Below are 17,017 nucleotides of genomic sequence, written 5' to 3'. Positions count from 1 at the left end.
AGACAGACTTAATAAGCATTTGCTTGCTCTGAGGAAACACCGGAGTGCCTTTTAACTGTCTTTATTTTTAACATACAGTATGTATACATACAGTATAAGTGGTTTAATAGAACATAGGTTGGGGATAACGTTGCCTCCAGTTTAACCTTGGATTAATGGCAACCCTTGCGTGTTAAAGGGGAAGCCAAAGTGCCTGTAACCTTTGTCTAATGGCTATCAGGGGGTGATTCAACTGTATGCAAAAAGTAGTGCCACTGTACATAGAAGTCTATGAGAAAATTACTCTACCCTGCTGAACGGCAACCCTCAGTGTTAAAAGTGAAACCAGAGTGCTCATAAACTTTTCATAATGGCCATCAGGGGGTGAATCAACTGAATGCAAAAAGTAGTGTGATTGTAAAGAAGTCTATGAGAAAATGACTTCCTTTGCTGAATGTCAACCCCTAGAGTGTTCAAAGTGAAGCCTTTAAAGTGAAGTGCCGTTAATATTTCCTAATGGCTTTTAGGGGGTGAATACTTTTATAAAAGTGAATTTGAAACATTTCGCCTACATTTTTTGCCTAAAAAGGTAACTTCTGGTTTCAAAAATCCACAATAGCAAATAGAGGGTTCAAACAGCAGTCCATGCAGACTATAGCCTGATTGGCACTTTGGTGATTTAGTACGATAAAGTTCCACATGAAGGCTGATCAAAGTTTGCTTCTGTTTGTGTGATGTGGTATATTGGAAGCCAGCCATAGGATTGTGTACTGCACAGTGTTGATAAGTTATATCTCTTTCTTCAATCTTAAACCGTGTTTGGCGTTGGCCCCCGAAAAGCCAATCTATCATTCACGGAATCCCTGAATCTAGACATTACCGTTTCTACTTTTTCAATATCTCCCTCTTTTCATGTTCAAAGATCACTCCCCTTTTCCCTCCCGTTCTATTTTTCATCACAACTTTATCCTTGTGCATACCCTCAAACGCTCTTTAAACTTCCAGAAATGAGACCCATGGCTCTTGAAAAAAAAAGGGAACCAGGTCTGGGGTGATCACCAGAAAGTTTCTGACACGCAGAATCACCCATTAAGCTGGTGTTGAATGTTTCAGAGCAGGCTGGTCTCTTTTTTCTGACGGGGATAAGACAGCGCTTGTCTGCCGGGGCTTTGGCGGTAGAGGAGAGGCAGCTACCTGTTCTGCTCTCCCCTCTCATCTTTTCACACTAATTAGAGAGCACTGAGTTTAAACCTTAGTGGGGACACACATCCTCTGCCTGCGCACAGGTGGGTGTGGGTAGTCATATTCATCAAAGCGTTTTACGAAGACCCCGATTTTGTTTTAATCTTCCCAGAACCGTATTTTTAGGTCCACAGTTTATTAGTTGAAGGGCCATGTTGCATTGTGGTTATACAATGTGCAAACTCCATGTGTGCATGTGAATAGTGTGTATTGTGGTGGCATAGCACCGCAGGCGATTATAAGGAGGGGGCTTAAGCAGTGGGCTCTATAGACCTAATCACTGCACGCATTTCAAAGGCAAGAACGCCAATTAAAAGTGATAGGGCTCAATATGGGCTTTGGGGCTGCCACAGCGAAGAGCAACACATCCAACATGGAAATCAATCAGACCCCCTGTCTCCTGGTCAGGAGAAGCAGTTTGCCAGCCAGTGATCCGAGAGGAGCCTCTGATAAATACACAGGCTGAACAAGGGGCTGAACAACGGGCTGAAGCAGGGGCGAGCGAGAGGGGCAAGATTTGCAGGGTCATGGAGAGAAGACGCAGATTAGCAAACTGTCCAAATCATCATGTGTGTGTGTGTTTTGCCGGTTTGTGTTGGGGATCAGAGGCACTGTGATTTCAAAGTAGGTAGAAAGGTAAGTGGGGGACTTTGATATATGTCTAAATGAGGGGTGATGAACTGTATATTTTCAGGATGAGTCCATTTAATATTCCAAGACGCTTTCCACCTACTTTATTTAGTTTTCCATAAGGAATCATATCGTACAATCATTCGGTATAATAAGGGAACATATATTCCCAACCCGTTTTCTTCCCACCTCATCACATATGGACACTTTATCAGGACCAAGCTGTAAACCTCCAGGGAATGAGCAGTAAAGGCTAAGAGGAAGTGCAAAAATAAAAATATGCAGTTTGAATCTAATGGATACTTGAGGCCGGCTCTAAAAGGGATTCAATCTCTAAAGAACCCTTGTTAACTTGCCAACTTTACAGCAACAAATCAGCATGTTTGCAACCAGGTAAGTAAACAAAGTGTTGTTCTCTACAGCTAAACTCCCTTTTCATTATGATTCAGTGAATTAATTTATATGAATCTGTTTTAATTATTTTTAGGCTTAAAGTGCTTTATGAGAGAAGTAGCTAATTTCAGGTCCAGATGAATGCCGTCCCAGGATGCTACAACCCAGTCTCACGGAATTTCGTGTTATAGTCGCGACATTTAATCTATTGATTCGTGTTCACCAACACGATTTCCCCCTTTTTTACGAGTCACACAGAATGATTTTAAAAGCAATGTATTTCTATTGGTAGTATGTTTCGTGCCTGCACAACGTCTTTTTGTCTGGTCGGGACTTGGAATACCGGAAGATGTGTGGTTGATAAAAACATGTTCTTACTCAATATCAAGCCACGATTATTGTTTTTATTTTAAATTCTATAATATCTGACTTTTTTTGCCGTCCATGAGGAAAAGAAATGGGCTCAGAATTTTTAAATCTTTTTTTTCGTTCTAATTTGTTATTCTTTTCTAAATAACACACTGTTATTTATTCAACAATAACACACAATTATCCTTGTTTTTATTTATTTGTTTAATTCTATAATCTCAGTTTTTTTTGCCGTCCGTCAGGAACTGAATTTCAAAATAAACTTTCAACAAAATCGCGTTGCCAGGCAACAGCTTTGGGTGAAAACCATTTCCGGTCTCAAAGTTTTCATAGTAAAACCGAAATAATTCCCCTCAGTGTCAACTATTACACAACATTGATTTGTTTAAATTGTGTACAATGCTTTTATGTTTTTCCCCTTCAATTCGGAGAAAAAAATAGTTTTTTAGGAGTTTAGGATGGCCGAAGACACTACACTACCCATAATCCTCAGCTATCGTTTGGGACTACAGTCCCTTTTCTTGACAAACCCCGTGATTAGTCTTCAAGCTCTGTGATTGGATGTTGGAGTGGCAGTGCGCCAAGGTTACACCGAGCGTCAGAAAGCTCTTTGAAATGGAATGAAACCACGGCAGACTATCCAAAATCAACACACTCTCACTCCCTAAACGTCCACCAGGAGCGACGCTTGAGCCGCGCCGAGGCTCCTTCAGCTTCATAAACGGACGCAAAGAGGTTTCAACTGATTGCAATGTATTCCCATCGGCGGCGGTATTTGACGCTCATGGAAGCACCGCATCGGTCAATGTCGGCGGCTGTTAAAGACAATGTGAGCGTCCATTCCCATTGGATAGCAGAGAATTGTACACCCGGAAGTAAGTATTCTCCTTACTGTTGATTGATTTGACAGTGATATCTCCACTACTCATCAACTCAAAAACACCATATTATCTTTGTTAATTAAACGACATTGATAGGCTTAAATTGTGTACAATGCTTTTATGTTTTCCCCTTCAATTATGAGAAACAACTTGTTTTCTCTGAAATGTGGAACGTCAAAGAGACTACACTACCGACAATCCCCAGCTATTGTTGACACCTGTCGGCTTTGCGACAAACCTCGTGATAAGTAAACAAGCTCTGTGATTGGATGAAACATACATTCATAAAAAAAAAATCCAACCCTGTCTCCTAAAAATTACATTCCCACAGAATTAAACTGCATTCTCAATTACGTTTAGCTAGAAAAGTATTTTCTCCCACGTTACGTTTGTTATGAACGTATCTCAAATACGTTTATTTTCTACATATCTTCTAGAAACACATTTTCAGTTATAATAATATGTTTAGTGTCTACAGTGTGTGCCTATTGAGCCGTTTTGAGCGATGTGGGTCAAGCCCCGATCCAGCCCCTCTCTCTCACTGTTAAGTGAATGGGTGCTGTAAAAACTACACTGCGCATGCTCAGAGTATTTTTCTATTCAATGTGTGCGGCAAAAAAATAATCACCATAGGGGCACTGTGCTGACATACCTACCAAACGTCATCTCATAATTAAGAGAGCTGATTGGCTGTAAGTACGTGTGCCGCGAAAAGTTTAGATGTGGAGAGGAGACGAGAGAGAGCAGCTTATAGCGATTACAATAAGTAAAACGGAAATAAAATGAATGAAGTTGACCATCTACTTCAGCATGGTAAGTTCATTTTATGTCATATCTTTTGTTGATCTTCTGTGTTTTGCCTATAGGCTAGGATCGATTGATATTGTGACCTCGGTTATGAGTGTCTTGTGTACTTTGCGGTACTTAGTCCCCCGAACTCTTTAGTCCCTGGAACTGTCCTAGTAGATTGCGTTCTCACCGGAATATACTGCCACCCGAAGTCCCGGAGTCCCCCGGAGTTGGGGACTGGCTTCAGTAGAAGCTGCTGGGTAGCGTCTTCCGAGTAAATCGCCAGAAGTGCCGACACCTCCTCATCAGTCCACCGCTCCCATGTTTTCTTTTGTGTTGCCATAAGTTAGTCTCTCTCCGTTGGTGCGCTGGGCTAATGCTAATGATGCTAATGATGCTAATGCGAGCAAATAAAATGGGGTTTTACGGGGTGTGGTTTGCCCTCATCTTGTGAAAAGTACTCCGGTATGAAAGCGCCTATTGAAACGTGATGACACTTCAGATACAATTAAAGCGACAAAGCGGCAAAATTCATCATAAAAGGAAAAAAAGACAATACACTTCACCAGCAGATGTAAAAAAATTTAATTGGAAATGCAACTCATTAAAGGTTAATGCAATTGGAATGCAAAAGGATCCTTATACAATAAAGCACTGATTCAAAAGCTTTAGCACAGACATTTTGACCTCACTGTTTGTATGATTTGTTTGTGTGTGTCCGTTAGCAGTCAGGGCAAAGAATTACAAGAACCAGTTGTGGTTTACTTCACTGGAGTGAAAGGCACAGGCTACACAGGAGCTGAATGTCAAAGCGAGCCTTCGCACCATCCACAGTTGAAGTGGTGCAGGTCGCCCTCTGCCGAAGCAAATTAAGCTGACGCCCAATACCTTGGGATATGTACGTGACTGTGTGCTTGTACCTACCGGGGTGTGTGAAGGCTAATACGCCCTGACAGGCTGATAACATATTTTGCGTCATATCGTTTGGCATCATTAACTAATAAAGATGGATTGGCCTTTGTTCCCCGTCAATGAGTGTTTGTAATATGGGCCTGCCGCCGTAGTGTGTTTGTGTGTGTGTTTGGGTGCAAGAGAGAGGAGTGCTTTTTTAAGAGCTCATGGCTTTCCAATCCACAGATCAGAATCTGGCTGGACCCAACCTTCTCCCATGATGCTTTGGAGGCGGAAATTTTGGAAATACTCCAGGCGGTGGCTAGGATACAGAGAGAGAATTTAATATAGGATGCACACAACTCTCACATACACATTTACACATTCATACACAAATATACTGCACATCTCATTACCTCCGCAGAAGAGGTCATGTTTTCCGCTAGGCATGTCTGTCAGACAGCAGAATTATGGAAAAACTACTGGCCTAATTTTCATGAAATTTGGTGGAAGAGTGTAACATGGGTATAGGAAGACCTTATTAAATGTTGGATTGGATCCAAACCATGGCGCAGATACACAAATCCTTTTTCACTTTCGTAAACATTGCAGATAGGACATTTGTGCTGCATTAAGGTGCTGTTGGAATACTCGATAAATGAGTTCCTGACTAGGAAAATGTATGTCGTAACCACAATGGAAAATCTCCCAAAGTTTTGGTATCACTAGCTGAGTTGTGGCAAATTACACTCATATGGTTTGAAGCAATAGAAAACAGCAAATATTTATTTAAGCGTCAATGTTCTTTCCATTTTAGGAACACACTGAAATTGGACAAATGACCACCTAAATTTGGAAAAGGGACAATCATACAAAAGTATGTGAATGCAACATTGGTCTCTAAAAGGACCTGTGCTCTCTGAGAGCTATACTTGTTTAAAGTTTAATTACCTAGCAAGGTGTTGGCTCATAGCAAATACAAAAATGCAAGTTGGCCTGTACTTTATGCTAGTCTTTAAATAAAGTACAGGTAAAAAGATTTGAGAGGCTATCCGCTAATTTATCTATATGAAATTAAGTTTACAATTCTGCCTGTAAAAAACAACTGTAAACTCTCCCTCTTGCCTCTGAAGGAAGGTCTTAAGAAGTCGAGAAAAAACTAAAAGAAAGTACTGCTTATGACAAGGAATACTGAGGAATGTTTAAAAAGTATAAAATGGCATCAAGTTTATTAATATAAAACAAGGCCTCAATCGATATTAATAGAATACGTTAAATTAATAGTTTCTGTACTGACATTGCACTGTTACATTTCAAAAACAAATGGGAACAACTACTATACATTTTGTTTCTTTACCATGTATGTGACATACATGAAGGTCCTGCAGATTTTGGAGAGTAGAAACATTGGACTTAAAAGAGTGATAGAATCAATCAGAAAGGTCTTTTGCAACCTGCATTCTGCCTTGAAAGGAAAGTTAATGGTGTTCCAATCAAATTAAATAATCATCATTTTCTTTTTTTTTGAGTGGCATTAAAACAATCTTAAATCATATTTCTTTAAGCTTTAGGAATACATGACATCACCAGGGTTATCTTTGATGGGTCTTGACACTTACAATTTGGGTGTAAAGGTAGATAGATGCGATTTCTGTGAAGGTTTACCAAAAGACGCCATGGAGTTGCCATTTAGAATCTGATGTTTTTGGAGCTTATTTTGACCACTTTTTCATGAATCTTCCCAAACTTTATGAAAGTCAAATACTAAATTGCTGGACATAAAAAAATCTAAGTTTAGATGACCTCATAGGAGTTTGAATACTCACAAGTTGGGTTTTTGGCCTTCCACTATGTCCTCCTTGGGGATGGGGTAGAGAGCCTCATATGTGCGCCCCTCTCCTGAGCCATGGATAGCGTAGGAGTTCATCTTGTTGATATTGGGGGGCAAGTACGACCAAGGGAGGAGAGCCTCCCCCATCCATCTGTCCCCTTTGATCGTGGCATTAAACACCATGGGAAGTTGTTGCTTGAGGAAGAATATCGAGACAAATAGAATAAATACTTGACTCTAAGCACCGCTGCCCCTTATCAACCACTCCCTCAATGTTTGCCTACCTGGAATGCTTGTCCAACTCCTGACAGCAACAATATCAGTTGCTGTCCATGTCTAAAATAAAAATAAAACAGATTGTTTAAAGAATATCTAAAAACGTATGGTCATGTGGTTGTTAGAAATGAGCTAAATACTTACGGACAAAACTCCACTTCAAGGTAATTTACTGTAGTGCTATCGAGGAAGAAGCACTCCACAACTGATAAGAGGAGGAAGAGTAGGTAATCAAGAATAATTAAATAATTTCAGTGATTTATTTTGAGTCAGCCTAATAATATTATGTACAAAAATTAAAAAAAGATACAAAGACAAGCTCACCTCGTAGCATGCTCATTATCAACCTAGATTATAATGGCAATGGTTTCAAATCTAATAAGTAACATTAATGAGGTCAAATATGCGAGGCTCATTAACCGGAAATCGAACTTACTTAAGGTCAATTAGATAGGATTGTTATTACTCAACCTCATTACAAAGTTTAATTGCTGTGTCACCATAATAATGATAATGCAATCACTATTAGGGCCTCATAAACAGAGCTCGTCTCTCATCTCTACAACACCATTGTAATATGTTCATGATTATATCTCAGCTTTTCTATTCGCCTAAAATTGCATCGCACATAGAGACTAAATCCTTAAATCCTGACTGTGATAAGAAGTTATGATAAGACAAACTGTTGGGGTTTTGGAAGCATGAAAGCAACACTTGTACAACATATTGCAATCTGTTACAGCTATTGCAATTTGTTTCCAGTTTTTTAGGTTGCATTTGATTCAAAACCACAGACTGGATTAATAAACACTTTTAATTTTAGTTTATACAGGAATAGCTCAACATTTTGGCATGAACAATCTCTTGTTAACTTACACAGAGTTTGACTTGAGCGAAAATAAACAACTTTTATATTTGTCCATTTAATATGATGCTGAGGCTAAAGACTGGTTACTGTAGCTTAGTATAATAACTTGGGAGGGTAAATCACAAGTTTCATCACAATACAATAATATATTGACTCTTTGGACAATGATTCCATATTGCTGATATCGCAAAGTCTGCCACGATGTGATTTCAAATCAAAACTATCAGTATAATTGAATTCAGCCAACAAAAATTAAGATTTTATAATTAGTCCTCTTGGATGGAAATGGTGAGACAGAGATGCAATAGGATTTTCAAAAAAAATGGCTTATCTAAAAATTATCATATTGATGTTTTTCCCTTCGCATTAATGATCTGATTAATCTATACATCGATCCATATCTATGTATTGCTAAGCCATGGGTAAAAGGGTAATCCACAACTTGTAGTTATAACACTTTGGTTTCTATACAGATTTAACAAACAATACTAGAAATTTAAATTAGATTTTGAGGTGTTTGCAGGTAGATTATGGAGATTAACTGAACCAAGTTTACTGCAGTGTCATGTTGTATGGACAGATATCAAATGGGTAAACATTGGAGTGCCTAAAATGTTGGCCTATTCATTTAATGATCGATGCATTCAAAAAGACAAGTTCCACCATGATCATTACATTTCAATTACATTAAACTAATATAACTATGGTAAATAGGTAACTCTATCTGTACCAATTTGTGACTTTTGCATTTTTTATAAATGTATCATAGACTGTCAAATAAATTGTCCTTCTACAGACATATTTGCTCAGGGTGAATGTTCAGGAAGCTGCGTATTGCAGTAGCAGACAAACATGATGCAGCACTAACTTTGCTTTATTTTTCTACGTACCCTCATAATTCCAGAGTCCAGGGAAGGGCTGGCTGGGGGGGCTCGCAGGACCTACTGGGTCATTGAAGAAGGGACCAAACATCTCTATCTTCAGCCCTCCTTGCCCAGGAGAGAAATTGATCCTGATAGGGTCATGATTCACAGGATTGCTATCCCAGGTTTGCTCGATCAAATACTGCATTTTCCTAAAAGGATTGAAGAAGAAAAATCAATCAGAATAAGAATCTGATATGTGACACAGTGCATACAAATGTTGTAAAACTTACAGAGAATTACAGCATAGTACAAACTGGATAAGTGTCAGAAACTGTAATCCATGAGCTACACCCATGTTGTCACAGCTGCAAAGACTCACTGGTAAAATGCTCTCAACTGTGCTACAGCTGGGCATATCATGTCTTAATGCACACCCCGTTCTGCTATTCAAACAGTTTGTTATCAAATTAGGTAAATGACAAATACAGTTCTGTTACTCAATAACTTATTAAGATGGTACAAATATACTTCCTGATATTGAAAACTGAGAACTATCCAAATGAACCTTAATGGTGTCCAAGATGTGGTTGAAGGTCTTACCAGATCAACACATTATCCAAATTACGTTTACCAACACATATCCAGTAACTTTACCATAGCTCCTATTGTGTTAACAAATCATGTGACTGAGAGCTAACATGTTTAACCTGTTTATTGTTGTATCAATATGAAGCATGCTAACCTGATGCTAACACGTCAGGGTAAGAACATAAGATGTTTCTTCTTGAAAAAAGTCATATGTATAACACTAGCACTGAAACTAAACGATATTAATTGACTGAATCAACACATCCTTCAAAAATATATCCGTCTGACGCTTCCCGACATAGAGCGGAACCTTTTCCCTTTCCTGTTTCGACGGAGCAATTATGCGGTGCACATCTTCACTGCCATTGGTTGCTATTTGTTTGCTTCAAAACAGACGGGGCAACCGAAAACTATGTAAAAAACACCAGTAAAGCGTCGTATGCTAAATGTAAACGTCAAATAATACATGTATACAACCCGTAAGTGTTACCTTTCTCTAGAATTGTTTGTGTTACACGATAGCCACTTTATGTAACGGTCAAGAGGGTTTAGTTAGCTAGCTAAGTTTAGCTGAGATTGAGGCATTTAGCGCTAGCTGCACTAGGAAACAACAGGTGACGCAAGCTAATTTATGATTCAGCAGCTTTTTTAAAGTTCGTTAGAGCAGGGCTTGTGCTTTTGACACAGTTAAGTTTACAATATAAATGTTACGTTAGTGGTTTTTTAAATTGCTAACGTTATCGTTGTGTTGCTTCTATCTAGACTGCACCTTCAACATGGAAGCTGAAGTTAAGTTTTTACGGGATCAAGGTAAGGAAAAACCAGGGAAGACATACTATATTTTGTGCATCAGAAAAAAACATTTTTATAGAAAGGTTTAGCCCAAGTATTCCGATGGAGAATAATAACAGACCGTTCATTCCAAATAAACCATGGTGACTTCTCCATATTTTCTATAATGTCTACTGAAACCAACAGCACACTGTAGAAAGCATGTGTTTGAGATAATTCAAATAAAAGAAAAATAATAGGTCTACATCCGTATTGCTGTTGTTCATCAATAATCTGCTTGAATTATGATGACATGATTTTACTCCTAAATCAATACTCAAACTGACATGATTTTTGTGTGAGTGCAATGTTAAAGGCTCTTAGTATATTTAAAGTCTAAAATTCAAGACAAAATGCTCAAAATAAACCAGACATACAGAGCCTTTAGCAGATATTGAGTTGTGTGAGAATAGCATATTGCAACAGCCAACATTTCGATTTTTGATCATATTTCATGTATTGTTCAGCCATATCATGTGTTTTTAGTTAATTACAATATAGTCATTTGTCAGTCAGAGTCAGTAATTTGAATGCACAATGCACATTCCAAGAGAACTAACTCTTTTGGCCCAAAATACAAACGTGCAAATACACATTCATTGAATGGAGCTGTCAAAGCAAAGTGGCTGCGGTCTTTTGGCACCCCGGAGCTTTTTTATAATTGGCTTAATAGTAGGATCCCGTTTGTGGTGATTTGCATTTTCCATAAATAGTTCAGTTGGGTGGGGAACATGCCATCTAATAATTAAGCAACATGTGTATGACTGTTTTCTTGTATCAGTCCACAGATTAAACTCTGCTCTAAGCCAGTATCAGCATGGTACCCAATTTACATCAGCTCAGGTAAAAACAACAACATATGTTAATATACATCTGTCAACCATTATTTGTTCCTCATTCTAACCTCCTACATCTTTAATCTTCATCATCAGGTTGAAGATGCTAGACGGGCCGAGGCTCCCAAACCTTGGATGGTAGATAGAAGGTCAGGCCTAGTAAAAAGGACAACCATCTTCTGTTGATATTGATTGCACTGGTGAGAATATGTACAAAAGTGACAGATAATTTTTCTGTGTTACAGTATAATGGCTCCTTTGGTAGCTGAGTATGATCTGCACATGGAGGAAATGACAGAAAAGCTGCAGAGATACGAGGTAATACAAACAAATTAGACACAAATTCAGTTTCGACAGTTATATCAAACTTTACAAACACACAAACATTCAATATCTGGACTTTATCTGGACTTAGATATATAGATACACACTAAGGGATGTATACATAAATTATTAGAAGTTAAGTAGTAGAAAACTATCTGGGAATAATGAATTAAACGCCCTTCTCTCTAAGTCTAAATCTGATCAATTATAAGCTGTTTGCCCCCCTAAAGAAAAAACCCTCAGTAAACAGTTCTTAATGAGTTTATGGTCAAGAGTTTTCGATATGTCCTGATGTTCGTTTTTTTAATTATGATATGACAGCGACCTGTCAGTCAGAAAAGAGGGTGCTTTAATGTGCCTCCTTAAATCAAATATGCATAAGGATTTCTTAACTATTCCATAACAATACGTGTTTGTCTATTGTTTAAATCAACAAGAACTAATGACAAATGTCAAAGTGAAATTGAGAGTTTTGTCAATGCAGTAGTGCGTTATTAAGCATTCCTTAAAAATGGACAGCAGGAGACACGTCCATTTTTGTAGATGTATAAGCAAAAATGACCCAACTTTTTAAAATTCTTCAATAAAGCATGATGTTCATTTTGTAAATGATGGTACCATGGAAACCTGTCAATCAAGAAAGAGGTTCTCCAGTGTGTTTTCCTTCTTAAATAAAAAATAAATCTACGTTTTCACTGTGTTTTTCTACTTTCTATAATCAAAAGGGGCTGATGACAGACGTGAAAGTGAAGTTGGAGAGGGTTGTCAAGGAGAATGAAAGGTAAATAAGAATTCTACTGGTGTTAACAAGCAAGCTCTTTTCTGACATTTGATATGTTTTTAAAGAACATCAGATGCTTGTATTATTTATTTGTTTTTGAAAAGTTCATTAATAAACATTGAATGACTTTGATTGTGTCCCACCACAAAAACATTTAGTTAGTAGTATTGTAGTACAATGTGCACTTTTTTACTGTGCACTTTATATACTATTTGTATTTCTATATTTATTATTTTCCTTTGTCTTTTATAAGACATTTACTTTAACTTGTTATATTTATCTACATTTTACAGGCAAATAAAGTGTGGTTTGTGGACTGTAATTAAGGTTTTGGTATTCTTTTTTAAATCATGAACTATCTAATTACATATTTTTCAATATGACCTTTCTCCTGTCGCCAGGCTGCATGCAGAGCTGAGGGAGTCGGTCGAGAAGCAGCTTCATGTCCTGCCGGTGGCTTCAGGAGTGGAGAGCGGCACGCTGGAGGAGGAAGCTGTCATCAGAAACCTGCAGGAGCAGCTCCAGCTCTGTGAACAGGTCTGCATACGTCCTTATATCCAAACATAAGAGGATTACGTCCACATTTCTTTGCTGTTTTTCCAAAAGACAAAAAATAAGGTAATATGTTTTCATCTCTGTGCATTCAGTCGTGAGATAATGTGTTTTATATGATACATAAATATAAATTGTTAAATAAGAAGACAATTAAACCAGAGTGTATCTCTGTACCATTCAGGTATCTTGCGCAAGGACACTTCATCATGTCAACTGCAGGGGCAGGGATTTAACCTCTGACCTCTCGATCAGAATGCGCCCACTTACATCTTGCACCCTCAGAAAAACCATCAGATCCCAAAAATAAAAAATCAATAAAAAAAAACCCCTCACATTATAAACACAAATAGCACAATGAAATCTTTAAGGAAAACAAAAGTAATTATTACATGGTAAATACTTGATTTGTATAGGTCAATTTAGGCATTCCAGAGGTTTGTTATTTTTCGCTATCGGTGCTAGTGAGAACATGACCATTGACAAGGAGGATCAAGGGAAAATGTGCAGTCATATCAATTTGCAGAAGTAAGTCTGGTTGATCAGCTGTGGACAACAAACACTAGATTGCTCCATCTGAAAACACTGGAATAGTTTGGGAATTTTTTTTTTATATTTGAGGAGACGGAATAGGTTAAAAGACACTGGACGTCAGAAGAAGACAGACAGGAAGTCAACATTAACAGTACCACAGTGTGGGCTCTCTGTCTGTGTTTTATTTAGTAATGACCGCCTCGCTGCACGTTATCCCATACACAAACTACGGTCAAGCATTTATTTGAAATAACTAATGTTACAGTGGCGCCAAAGACTGTAAAAATAATTTGACGTAGACGCTAGATTGAAAAGTGAAACCAATGCAGTAGTGTGTTGAACATGAATACCTTTAAATTGGCCAGCAGGGGTCCATATATCAAGTCAGGTTTTATAGAAGACTACAAAAAATAAACCCAACTTCTTACTTCATTTATTCCCTTAATTAACATTTTCTAAAGATGTTAAAGTTTAAAGTTTGAAGTAAAAAAAACAGCATGTCAACAGCATGTCAACCAGGAAAGATGCCTCCTAGCTCTAACCTGTTTTCCAAATATGGTCACTTCTTGCTCCAACAAAACGAGATGGCAATGGCCAGAAAAACAGACTCAAGGCTTGAAAATGTTACTTCAAAATGCCATGGGTGACATTACAGTTAATATATTCACGTCTCAAATACTTCTCTAGGTAGCACAAGTAGAGACAGCGACATGACTCAGTAGTAGGCGTATTAACCTAACGTTTGCTTTCAGAAACTGCTGGTCATACCAACCGAAGAAAGGAACCACTTTAAACCGTCATATTTAAATGTTTTATTTTGTGTATTTTCAATGTGTAGCTACGAAAAACAAAACATTAATGCTTTGTTAAATAGTGGCCTCGGGCTTACTGACAAGAGCTATTACAACAACAACATCTGTCCCCAATGGCTCTACACTAGGGATGTGCATCTCCATCACTGAGGCCGATGCGATGCGCATCTCGATACGTTACCACGATACGATACATTAACGATACCTTTGAAACACCAGGCGATGCGATACGATACGATTCACCCCTGTTGCGATACAGTTCGATACGATTTGATTCAACATTATGCGATTCGGGGCGATACGATGCGATTCAACACGATGCAAAAATAATGATACTTCAATATGGTACGACAGAGGATTTTTGTTTTATTCCTTATATGCAGCAAATCATACATTAACAAAAAAGTGCTTTACATATTTGGTACTGCACATCCCATCATGCCGTTTATTTTTTTACCTTTAAAAGCTCTCCAGAGTACAATTGTATAACACCTCACAGTTAAACAATGTAAGGATGCATTGCTCATGATTAACAATGTGCAAATAACAGCTACCATAGAGCAATGCCCATACAGCTGCCAGCCTGATGTGCTTAACACTCAGAGGCTAACTCACCAGTGAGCAGAAAGCAGTGGTTTCTATCTGAACAATAAAGAAAACAAATAACCTTTCACAAACAGGTATTTCATAACTGCTTACAGTAAGGAAGACATTTAAATTATTATTGGCCGTCACAGGCTGCTGTAAGCTAAACACCACTCTCTCTTACAGAACACCTCACTGAGTGATTTAACTCATATGTCTCACTTTCAGGTTTCTCTTTTCAGCCGCAGACCCCATGTCGCCTCTTTATGTGCGTCGCTAAGTTCCTCGTACTACTTGTGTACTTTAAAGCGGCTCGGCATCGTTAACAATTTGCGAGTGATTTTTCAAGTTGACCGTCTGTAGTAATAGTGCCGCGCACATATACCATCAGGACGTTACTGATGGGGTGCGGCTGCGGAGTGATACTGTGTGTATGCAAGTCCGCATCTAGGACGGATCTATGTATCATGGCCGTAGACCTGTTAAGTACTAAAGATACCTCATACAAAGGTCTACGGATACCTTATTACTCTCCATGACCTGCGGTCAACTATATAGCATAAATGACTATTACACCGTCTTTCTTGAACAATCCGAAGTGTTGCCAAACGTTTGATTTGTAGGTATTTTTCGCTGCGCTGTGTTTCTCTTTCTCCTCAACTTCCGTGTGTGTTGATAACTGAGACTCTCGTTCTCCGTAGTGGCGAAGCAAATATCAAAGATCGTCTCTGCTGAACGTTGACAAGATAAGGGGATTTTATATGAATGAATAGTTTTTTTACCGATGGAAAGACGCTACGCAATCGATGCATCGCGAGTTCAACCCAAACTGTAGCCGATGTGCACTCTTTCAACCGGTGCACTCGCATCTTGAACGTTTATGCCGGTGCACCGATGCGAATCGGTGAATCTTAACATCTCTACTCTACACAGGACAGCTATTTCATTTTGTGGTGACTCACTCACTTGCGGACAGGACACAACACAAAAATAACTTTGAAGTAGTTCTCTTTTTACAGATTCTAGCTGTTTTAAAAGCCGCTAGTGTCTGCTCTACACTTGATCCCCTTTTCTGAATGCACATGATTGGAGAAGTTTAATTATTATGCTCCATATACAGTGGGGCAAAAAAGTATTTAGTCGGCCACCAATTGTGCAAGTTCTCCCACTTAAAAAGATGAGAGAGGCCTGTAATTTTCATCCTAGGTATACCTCAACTATGAGAGACAAAATGAGAATTTTTTTTTCTCCAGAAAATCACATTTTTAAAGAATTTATTTGCAAATTATGGTGGAAAATAAGTATTTGGTCAATAACAAAAGTTCATCTCAATACTTTGTTATATACCCTTTGTTGGCAATGACAGAGGTCAAACGTTTTCTGTAAGTCTTCACAAGGTTTTCACACACTGTTGCTGGTATTTTGGCCCATTCCTCCATGCAGATCTCCTCTAGAGCAGTGATGTTTTGGGGTTGTCGCTGGGCAACACGGACTTTCAACTCCCTCCAAAGATTTTTTATGGGGTTGAGATCTGGAGACTGGCTAGACCACTCCAGGACCTTGAAATGCTTCTTACGAAGCCACTCCTTCGTTGCCCGGGCGGTGTGTTTGGGATCATTGTCATGCTGAAAGACCCAGCCACGTTTCATCTTCAATGCCTTTGCTGATGGAAGGAGGGTGTCACTCAAAATCTCACGATACATGGCCCCATTCATTCTTTCCTTTACACGGATCAGTCATCCTGGTCCCTTTGCAGAAAAACAGCCCCAAAGCGTGATGTTTCCACCCCCATGTTTCACAGTAGGTATGGTGTTCTTTGGATGCAACTCAGCATTCTTTCTCCTCCAAACACGTCTAGTTGAGTTTTTACCAAAAAGTTATATTTTGGCTTCATCTGACCATATGACATTCTCCCAATCCTCTTCTGGATCATCTAAATGCTCTCTAGCAAACTTCAGACGGGCCTGGACTAGGGCTGGGCGATAGAAGTAAGCTGCTGGTTCCCTCGACAAAAAGCAATGGGATTTCTCCATAGGGTTTTGGAAAATAGCTGGAAATAAGGTCTGTGGAAAACAAACCTGTTTGATAAATGCACGTTTTGTTCAGCCGGATAATATCCACATGTCTACCCTACTTTTATAATTTTCTAATCATAAATC

The 17,017-nt window shown here is 38.7% G+C and overlaps 2 protein-coding genes across 4 annotated transcripts in view; one reads left to right on the top strand and one right to left on the bottom strand.

Moving 5' to 3' along the window:
- Positions 1 to 4,851: 4,851 nt before the first annotated feature.
- Positions 4,852 to 9,914, bottom strand: cUnh4orf33 (chromosome Un C4orf33 homolog). Of its 3 annotated transcripts, none has more exons than XM_079692343.1 (6): positions 9,758 to 9,914; positions 9,040 to 9,224; positions 7,426 to 7,486; positions 7,290 to 7,341; positions 7,001 to 7,200; positions 4,852 to 5,496 (listed from the first exon to the last, which is right to left on the bottom strand). In XM_079692343.1, the coding sequence occupies exons 2-6, from the start codon at positions 9,218 to 9,220 to the stop codon at positions 5,400 to 5,402; spliced, it is 591 nt and encodes a 196-aa protein (XP_079548469.1). In that variant the 5' UTR covers positions 9,221 to 9,224; positions 9,758 to 9,914; the 3' UTR covers positions 4,852 to 5,399. The 3 variants fall into 3 exon arrangements, with proteins under 3 accessions (XP_079548469.1, XP_079548470.1, XP_079548468.1); XM_079692344.1 differs by lacking the exon at positions 9,758 to 9,914 and adding an exon at positions 9,616 to 9,716; XM_079692342.1 differs by lacking the exon at positions 9,758 to 9,914 and adding an exon at positions 9,306 to 9,429.
- A 22-nt stretch (positions 9,915 to 9,936) lies between these two features.
- The window catches only part of sclt1 (sodium channel and clathrin linker 1), a 30,428-nt gene continuing 23,347 nt past the window's right edge, over positions 9,937 to 17,017 (top strand). The window contains exons 1-7 of the mRNA XM_079692331.1: positions 9,937 to 10,082; positions 10,366 to 10,413; positions 11,216 to 11,277; positions 11,367 to 11,419; positions 11,516 to 11,588; positions 12,320 to 12,375; positions 12,777 to 12,912. Coding sequence (XP_079548457.1) covers positions 10,070 to 10,082; positions 10,366 to 10,413; positions 11,216 to 11,277; positions 11,367 to 11,419; positions 11,516 to 11,588; positions 12,320 to 12,375; positions 12,777 to 12,912 — 441 coding nt within the window. The 5' untranslated portion in view covers positions 9,937 to 10,069. The remainder of the gene's footprint in view (positions 10,083 to 10,365; positions 10,414 to 11,215; positions 11,278 to 11,366; positions 11,420 to 11,515; positions 11,589 to 12,319; positions 12,376 to 12,776; positions 12,913 to 17,017) is intronic.

This window comes from Notothenia rossii (genome assembly GCF_949606895.1).
Source record: "Notothenia rossii genome assembly, chromosome: 1".
NCBI classification, from domain to species: domain Eukaryota; kingdom Metazoa; phylum Chordata; class Actinopteri; order Perciformes; family Nototheniidae; genus Notothenia; species Notothenia rossii.
This window is presented reverse-complemented; position numbering and strand designations above follow the sequence as displayed.